Source organism: Diplotaxodon limnothrissa, linkage group LG5, assembly GCF_057381915.1.
Source record: "Diplotaxodon limnothrissa isolate DT_005_m linkage group LG5, D_limnothrissa_male_GT1.1, whole genome shotgun sequence".
Taxonomy (NCBI): domain Eukaryota; kingdom Metazoa; phylum Chordata; class Actinopteri; order Cichliformes; family Cichlidae; genus Diplotaxodon; species Diplotaxodon limnothrissa.
In genome coordinates this window covers 26943441-26952721 of record NC_140600.1, presented here as the reverse complement: position 1 = coordinate 26952721, position 9281 = coordinate 26943441, and the positions used below count along the sequence as shown (strand labels likewise).

Here is a 9281-nt window from a genome sequence, read left to right as displayed (position 1 = left end):
TACTATATATCGCTCTGATCTCAGTTCACACATGATGTGTTCTGCAACTCTGCGGATTTGTGTTCCAGACCCATCTGCAGTGGATGAGCGTACAAACAGCCGGATGGCAGGGATGAATCGGTCAGTCTGGAGCCTTATCATCACATCATCATAGTAGGTGTCGAAGAAATACTCAGACAATTCCTGCAAGCAGCTGTGTTGCACCTGACTGGGGTGGCCTGTTTGGCATCCGTAACATGTCTCTTGTATAAACTCATTCAAAGCCAACATTAACAGGTGGAGAGTTGCGAGTTTGATGTCGATTACAGTTTCATCCCACAGGTCTGATATGAGGGGGTCCTGCGAGCATTGTGGTGAGGGTGGTGGAGTCTGGAGGGTCGGGATTAGCAGCTCTGTTGATGGTGACTCCAACAGGTCCCACGAGGGCGTGTCATTCTCTGTAAAATGAAAACCACAAGCTCTTAATTTGTCACATAGATACACACTCAACCCCACACACCCGCACATTAAACCTACCAGTTTATTGTTTAGCTGTCGGAAGGTCTTATGATTTTAGGTTTACACAGGGTACCAGGCAAACCAGTCTTCGGACAACTCGCCAGATCGTCAAAAACAAGGCGCTTTCTAATACTCTCGTACGCAGTGTTGAGTCTGTCCCTCTTGATCGCGTCATCAATCTGGCTAAACAGACGCGACAAACCTCTCCAGTCGCACCACTGTATAAAAAACAAGTCCTTAAACCATCTTGTGCGCTCTTCGAGGTTTAGAGGGTATGGATTTAACCTCCAGTTTTCAAGCCCTCTGGAAGCAATAAGACTATCCCTGTCATCACATACACTGAGAAAAATAAAGTCGTCGGGGTTGCGATTGAAACGATCAGCCTCAACCCTGTAAAGCTCAGGGCCTGATGCACTGTTCCACTGGGAAACATACAGCAGCTCTGGGAAACCCACATTGTCCAGGTCCGCACACACTACGGTGCGGAAGAGCTTCCAGTTTTTAGTAGACATGACTTGGGCTTCCCCCCAAAACAATCCCTCACCACAATCTACACTAAGCACAACTGTCCCTTCGGTATATTTAATGGCATACACATACCCTTCGACGCCTCGATATTCTAACTTGAATACAGTTCCATCTGCGGCGTTTCCACAGCGTTGCTTTTTACGTTGAGGACCCCGACTGCATACTCCTGAAGACATACCTAGAGTGCCTGTGGCATGGGCGATGTCCTGGCTGGGTGTCATTCCGAGCTCCATAGGTCGATGCGTCGGGTATCCTTAGCGCAATGTGTCGGTGCTCTAGGTCGATGCGTCGGGGATCCTTAGCGCAATGTGTCGGTGCTCTAGGTCGATGCGTCGGGGATCCTTAGCGCAATGTGTCGGTGCTCTAGGTCGATGCGTCGGGGATCCTTAGCGCAATGTGTCGGTGCTCTAGGTCGATGCGTCGGGGATCCTTAGCGCGATGTGTCGGTGCTCCTCAGACCGTGGCGGTGATGCTCTTAGAATGTGAAAGGATCGCTTTTATACCCATACAACCTAGCACATCCCACTAGGAGGAGTCGTTCCCGCCCAGAGGGTAAGAACACCTGAACGCGCATGCGCACACACACACGAAACTGGTCAAACCGGTTTGGTTGGCCGCCATCTTGGATAGGTGCCATCGTATTACTGAACGCGCATGCGCACACGCACGAAACCGGCCGCCATCTTAGACTAGTGCCATCGAATTACTGAACGCGCATGCGCACACGCACGAAACCGGCCGCCATCTTGGATAGGTGCCATCGTACGATGGCCGCCATCTTGGATAGGTGCCATCGTATTACTACTAACACAAAGATACACAACCTCTCCACCATGACAACTTTATTATACAATAAATACAATCAAAGGGACTCTGAAAAGATAAACAAGGTAAGAAAGATTTATGTAATACATGTGAAAAATAACAATAGCCACAATGCTACAGAAACACCTTAACAGAAACATTCATCCAACAAAAGCAGCAGCATATTACGTCCTCTTTAATTTTACTTCATACACCAAGTTTCAACATCAGTCATGTTTCATAAATAACCACTAAATCATGTGTTTCTACTACAATGACAAACGACTCCAACAGTTCATTTGTGAAATAAATGAAATCAGTTAGAAGAAATAACCTCAAATAAAAATGATGAAGATAAAAAGTGGAGTTAATTTTTGATTTTACGAAAATGAAGGTTATAAGGAAGCCGAGAGGGAGTGCAAAGTGCACGATTTTGAATTTTCTTTAGCTTTTAAAATTTTACATTTTTAAAGTTCTGATTAATTTCACCTCCTTGTGCCTTTAAATCATTTAAATAAAACACTCAGAGGTGGAAAATCCTACATCATTTAAACTAAAGGCAACTCGTGTCTACATTAAGGCCACAGCTTGTAAATGGGGAACAAATCACAAATGACGTCTGTTCACAGTTAAAATCATTATAACTGATTGAATTTAACCACTTTTTACATGGTTTGGTTTGGTAGTCTTTTCTAAAATTTCCTATTAGTATTCTGAATGTCTTTTGTCCTCCTCATGCCAACCCATTAAAAAAAAATGGAGACATTTTAGCTGACTCAAAACACTAAATGTCTGCTGTAGGAACATGGGCAATATGAAAGACAAATATAGTTTTTGGGTCTGAACAGTGAAGTCCTCACAGTTTGTAAGTGCATTGTAATGGCCACCAGGGGCGATACCTGTGGCTGCAAAAAGACTGCTTGTCCTACAGATTCTATGCAAAAACATCCCTCTGCCCTGACCCCACTAAACACTCAGGTCATATTGAATAAAACCGTCAGTCCATTTAGTTCATTATGGTCATTTTAAGAGCCCGGCTATCCTTGTGATTGACAAGACATTATCCAATGAGCTGATTGTTTCAAAACAATCAGCTCATTGGTGATGGTGAAAAAAAGAAAAAAAAACTGAACTGAACTCGAGGCTTCACAGCAGTAGTTCATTAACCAACGCGTGACGTCCATCTTATGGTGTCTCTATCAGAGATATAACAGCAGATATAAAATACTCCATCTTTGGTCCCTCCTGCTGAGGATTTAACCACAATCGTGTCTGAAATCTCATTCGTCCATATTTAAAAGTGCACAGCTGGGTTCACATGACAGCTGCATGAAGCGCTACATTTGCTGTTAAATGTCTTTGTGATGAGGCAGATTTAACAGTTGCAAAGGATCCTACACGCTCCTTCTGGATTCACTGTTCGCTCATAGAAAGTAAAGCAGAACTCCTCGTCACCCCAACATCTGCTACTGTTTCAGGATCTCATTAGAGAGCCAGTCCAGACCTTCAACCAGACCGGTGCCGCTGACGGCGCAGGACGGCTGGACCGACCACTGCACAGACACAGAAGGATGAAAATATTAACAAGACACAGAAACAATAGGGCTACAAACAGCATTCATCAACGTCTTCAACTTGTAATGAATCGTTTTAGCTAATTACTCTTTCATAATAACTGCATGTGGGTTCAGTTTGGGGCATGGCTGCTTTGACTGACAGGTGTGCCAACACAGATAATACCTGTCTTGTTCTTCTTGTATGTTATTAATCTGTTTCTCAGCACTAATCAGCAAGTCTGTGTGTTGCCCCCTGCACAGTTTATGCAAACCAAGTCACTTTAATCACACTGCTAACCACATGTGGAAGACAGAAAACTCTGGAGCCAAACTTCTCCCATGCTCAGCAGAAGCTGGGGACACCTACCGGCTGTGACACTCCTTTTAAACTCAGGGCCTCGATGATGTCACTGACCGACATGGCTCTGGGTAAATCCTGCTTGTTAGCAAAGACCAGCACGGCCACGCCCTTCAGCTCATCCTCCTGCAACTGCAACAGGACAGTAAAACTAACTTTAACACGAGTCTGATGATGGTCTATTTCAAACTCAGACCTCTGACTGGTACTGTGTGGATTAAAAGCTGAATGAAGCAGTGTCGAAGTACCAAAGTCGTTAAAAGTTAACTAAAACGAAACTAAACTACAAGTAAAAATAAAAACATTCTAGTTAACTAAAGTAAAAGCTAAATTAATGAAAACTGATGAAAAACAAAACTATGGATAAGTTTAAATCTTTTTACCAGTGTGTGCAGCTCCTCAGATGCCTCTTTGATCCTCTCCGGGTCGTTGCTGTCGACCACAAATATCAAACCCTGAAGACAAACAGACAATATTTAAAAGCTCCTCACTGCAGCTGCTTCATAAAACACAAACACAGACTCCTGGGTTAAACGCCTGTGTTTACAGCAGCAGTCTCACCTGTGTGTTAACGTAGTAATGTCTCCACAGCGGCCTGATGATCGTCTGACCACCAACATCCCAAACTGTGAAGCTGACGTTCTTATACTCCACAGTCTCCACATTAAACCCTGCACACGCACACACACACGGAAACATGTTTATTATTATTTAACTCTTTTATATTTCTCTCTCATAACAAGATGGAGGTTAAAAATGCTGACCAATAGTTGGGATCGTGGTCACGACCTCGCCCAGCTTCAGTTTGTACAGCAGGGTGGTTTTACCTGCAGCATCCAGACCCACTGCAGAAACACAAACACACACACATGTTACTGTTGAAAACACAACACATATTCAGCTGTCAAGTATGAGTTTAGGGGCAAAGGATGCAGACATTTTACTTAAGTGAGGGCAATACATAAAATATCCACTTAGAACAACTAAACAAAGTTGACAAAAACCACATACGATCTTAATATTGCTCAGTTTTTTTGTTTTTAGCTTGCTTTTTTGTTCTTAATGGGGTTTTTTTAATTTAATTAATGGATTGATTTTTCTTTCTTTGTTCAGGCCACACAAATAGTAATTAGTAATAATAACACTTAGAATATGTAAAGAAAATGTCTTCACACTGCAGAGGAAGTTCTCACATATTTTACATACTATAGGTGAATTATAAATATAAAGATCATTACTGTTAATGTTATTTTCACTTTGTAAATAAGAAGTAAGCAAAAACTGAGGCGAAAAATGGCAAAAACTGCAGAGACAATAAGAACCAATAATCCTGAAAGCTTAGATAATTAAACTACACGAGACTCATGTCAGTTTAAATTACATCACAATGTGTCAGAAAGAATAAAATTGCATGTTGTTGTCATAACAAGTATTAACTCACCCATCAAAATCCTGACGGGATGCTTGGAGAAGAGCCTGGAGAAAATGTGTGAGATGATGACGCCCATGATTCAGGTAAGCCTCAGGTAGAAAGTGTCTCTCAGGTAGAAAGCCTCTCCGCTCGCTGTGCCTCTTTGTGTCTTTGCATGTGTGTGTCGGTGTTTTATAGCGCTGCATTGTGTTGTTTTGCTCTGTGTATGTGTTATCCATGGTGTCATCAAGACTGCTGTCAAATCTGGACACGGTGGAACTAGTAACACCACCGGAAAACACTGGAAAACTCAACTTCCGCTAATCCAGCTTTCAATTTAAGAGCGCTTTCGAGCCGTTGGAATTGTTGGAAAACAGAATCAGAGATATCAGAAGTTAGAACAATAAACTCAGGAACAAGATTACTGTTACACAGCACCGCAACATTTTTACTTAAATTATGTCATGGAAATGCAACAAAACCTGATTGAACAATTTAAAGATTGTTTTATTCATATGCAAAACAAATTTAATTGTTCTGCGCATTAAATTGCAAAACATTTCTTTAACAAAATGGGAACAGAGGAACAAAAACACTGTAATACATCTTCCATTTTTACCTTGTTTGCTAAAGTTAAAACTCTAAAGTTTTGTAAAGGCAACTATATGTGAAATGAAAAATTGTGCTCTTGATCCTCAGTTACCACTTTTTGATAAGCAAGTGTTTATTTTCTTAATGTGAGTAGATTGTATGTGTTAGTTATGATCTCCAGTCAGGTTTCAAAAGTCATTTTATTGCTTAGTTGGTTCCAAATAATAATAATGATAAGAAGAAGAAGAAGAAGAAGAAAACGAAACAATTCCAACGGCTCGAAAGCGTTCTTAGTTTGAAAGCTGGATTAGCGGAAGTTGAGTTTTCCAGTGTTTTCCGGTGGTGTTACTAGTTCCACCGTGTCCAGATTTGACAGGAGTCTTGATGACACCATGGGTAACACATACACAGAGCAAAACAACACAATGCAGCGCTATAAAACACCGACACACACATGCAAAGACACACAGATGCACAGCGGAGACGCTTTCTACCTGAGAGACACTTTCTACCTGAGGCTTACCTGAACCATGGGCGTCATCATCTCACACATTTTCTCCAGACTCTTCTCCAAGCATCCCGTCAGGATTTTGATGGGTAAGTTAATACTTGTTAGCTTAATTATCAGAGCTTCCAGTATGCCGAGTTCTTACTGATATCGCTGTAGTTGTAGTCCCGTACAAGCAAAGTCTGCAGTTTTGTTAAGTTTTCTCCTCACTTTTTGGTTGTTTTCTACTTACAAAGAGCAAATAAGTTTAAAAGTTATGGTTCTTATCTTTATCACCTACAGTATATATCTATAACATCTGTAATTATCTGTATAGTGCATCTGTTTGAGGGGTTTCTTTGTGGTGACTGATTCAAACGATTTTCACTCAAAGGAGACTATAAAGTCATTTTATCTTATCTCAGTTTAGGATAAGCTTTATTAGATAGTTAAGGTTGACCTTGAATATATTTGACTTTTAATTATTAATTAATCGTTTCAGACTTATATTTTTCTTTACTTATTAAAAAAAATATTACTATGACAATCAAGCGCAAGCAAACAAAAAACAACAACATGTCATTAACAACGTAAAGAAACTTTTTCTTATACTGAGCAACTTCAGAAGAAAGCTGTTGTGCAGTTTTTGCAAACTTGAGCCTCAGCTTTGATTCATTCAAATTTCTTCTAATGAAAAAATCTTTCTGGGACTCTATGATGCCCACAGTTTGCATTGCAAATGAATATTTTTACATAGCCTGCCCTTATTTGCTGTTGCCATATTACATAATACACTGAATACACTGGAATGTGAAGAATAATAAGTACTACAGTATGTGTGGCTAGGTATAAGTATTACGTACTTTTATTTGTATTACAGGTACTTAACTGATGATGGATTACATACAGAACCTGTGTTCATCTTATAAAATATGACTTGTTATGTTAAGTGATGGTAATCAGCTGCAAGCTATATAACTAAAATACTACTTTACGTTAATGCATCAGCAGCCATAGAATATAATTGATATTACTGATGTGTAGCATAACAATACACAAGGGAATGTTCTTGTTTTTGTTCTTAGACTCTGCTAGAGCAGCTTTGCATGATTGACAGTTCCAAATAATCCTTATTTGTTTAATACTGGGCCTTGGTGCAGCCAGGTTCATCCTCTGTCTGAGGCAAGATGTTGTAGTTCCTCCCCGTCTTCTTCCTGTTCTAGCTCTGTTCTAGGATGCCCTCTGGACCCAGTGGAGGTGGTGAGTGACAGGAGAACGGCGGCTAAGCTGTCATCCCTGATGGACAACATCTCCCACCCCATGCAGCAGACTGTGACAGCACTGAGCAGCTCCTTCAGTGGGAGACTGCGGCACCCACGGTGTGGGACGGAGAGATTTCACAGGTCTTTCCTCCCCACTGCTGTCAGACTCCATAATAAAGACTTTAACTGATCAAGCACACACATCCATACATGTGCAATAATACTAAGTGCAATAATCCTTTCTGTCATCGTTGTATTTTTACTCAGTTGTATATAGTATTTGTATTTGTATTCTATTTTTATCTTATTGTATATTTATTTTATTTTATTCTACTGTATATAGTATTTTATTTTATTCTATTCTGTACAGTTGTGTACTGTATTTATTCTTATTGTATTCTAATTTTTGCCTCATAACTTTTGCACTGTCCACTTCCTGCTGTGACAAAACAAATTTCCCAAGTGTGGGACTAATAAAGGTTATCTTATCTTATCTTATCTTATCTTATTGGCTGCCCCTCAGAAACTAGGGGTTCTCAAATGAAAGTTGTTCTAAGTGGATATTTTATGTATTGCCTTTACTTAAGTAACATGTCTGCATCCTTTGCCTCCAAACTCATATTTGACAGCTGAATATGTGTTGTATTTTCAACAGTAACACTTGTGTGTGTCTGTTTGTGTTTCTGCAGTGGGTCTGGATGCTGCAGGTAAAACCACCCTGCTGTACAAACTGAAGCTGGGCGAGGTCGTGACCACGATCCCAACTATTGGTCAGCATTTTTAACCTCCATCTTGTTATGAGAGAGAAATATAAAAGAGTTAAATAATAATAAACATGTTTCCGTGTGTGTGTGCGTGTGCAGGGTTTAATGTGGAGACTGTGGAGTATAAGAACATCAGCTTCACAGTTTGGGATGTTGGTGGTCAGACGATCATCAGGCCGCTGTGGAGACATTACTACGTTAACACACAGGTGAGACTGCTGCTGTAAACACAGGCGTTTAACCCAGGAGTCTGTGTTTGTGTTTTATGAAGCAGCTGCAGTGAGGAGCTTTTAAATATTGTCTGTTTGTCTTCAGGGTTTGATATTTGTGGTCGACAGCAACGACCCGGAGAGGATCAAAGAGGCATCTGAGGAGCTGCACACACTGGTAAAAAGATTTAAACTTATCCATAGTTTTGTTTTTCATCAGTTTTCATTAATTTAGCTTTTACTTTAGTTAACTAGAATGTTTTTATTTTTACTTGTAGTTTAGTTTCGTTTTAGTTAACTTTTAACGACTTTGGTACTTCGACACTGCTTCATTCAGCTTTTAATCCACACAGTACCAGTCAGAGGTCTGAGTTTGAAATAGACCATCATCAGACTCGTGTTAAAGTTAGTTTTACTGTCCTGTTGCAGTTGCAGGAGGATGAGCTGAAGGGCGTGGCCGTGCTGGTCTTTGCTAACAAGCAGGATTTACCCAGAGCCATGTCGGTCAGTGACATCATCGAGGCCCTGAGTTTAAAAGGAGTGTCACAGCCGGTAGGTGTCCCCAGCTTCTGCTGAGCATGGGAGAAGTTTGGCTCCAGAGTTTTCTGTCTTCCACATGTGGTTAGCAGTGTGATTAAAGTGACTTGGTTTGTTAGCTGCAGTCATAAACGGTTTCGGCTGTGTTCTGTGTCTTGTTAATATTTTCATCCTTCTGTGTCTGTGCAGTGGTCGGTCCAGCCGTCCTGCGCCGTCAGCGGCACCGGTCTGGTTGAAGGTCTGGACTGGCTCTCTAATGAGATCCTGAAACGGTAG

General features: G+C 41.0%; 3 protein-coding genes across 5 annotated transcripts; 1 reads left to right on the top strand and 2 right to left on the bottom strand.

The window, feature by feature from the left end:
• On the bottom strand, window positions 1–1259 carry LOC146632495 (uncharacterized). Its single transcript, XM_085353516.1, has one exon. The coding sequence runs from the start codon at window positions 1257–1259 to the stop codon at window positions 528–530; it is 732 nt and encodes a 243-aa protein (XP_085209642.1). The 3' UTR covers window positions 1–527.
• Window positions 1260–3296: 2037 nt separating this feature from the next.
• LOC146632494 (ADP-ribosylation factor 4-like) lies at window positions 3297–5252 on the bottom strand. 3 transcript variants are annotated; one of them, XM_085354431.1, is made up of 7 exons: window positions 5186–5252; window positions 4509–4589; window positions 4306–4415; window positions 4128–4199; window positions 3764–3876; window positions 3571–3583; window positions 3297–3383 (listed from the first exon to the last, which is right to left on the bottom strand). In XM_085354431.1, exons 1-7 carry the CDS (start codon window positions 5250–5252, stop codon window positions 3297–3299), a joined length of 543 nt encoding a protein of 180 aa, XP_085210557.1. The 3 variants fall into 3 exon arrangements, with proteins under 3 accessions (XP_085210557.1, XP_085210556.1, XP_085210558.1); XM_085354430.1 differs by lacking the exon at window positions 3571–3583 and having other exon boundaries at window positions 3748–3876; XM_085354432.1 differs by lacking the exon at window positions 3571–3583 and having other exon boundaries at window positions 3754–3876.
• Window positions 5253–6276: 1024 nt separating this feature from the next.
• Window positions 6277–9281, top strand: LOC146632493 (ADP-ribosylation factor 4-like). Its single transcript, XM_085354429.1, has 6 exons — window positions 6277–6343; window positions 8185–8265; window positions 8359–8468; window positions 8575–8646; window positions 8898–9020; window positions 9195–9281. Exons 1-6 carry the CDS (start codon window positions 6277–6279, stop codon window positions 9279–9281), a joined length of 540 nt encoding a protein of 179 aa, XP_085210555.1.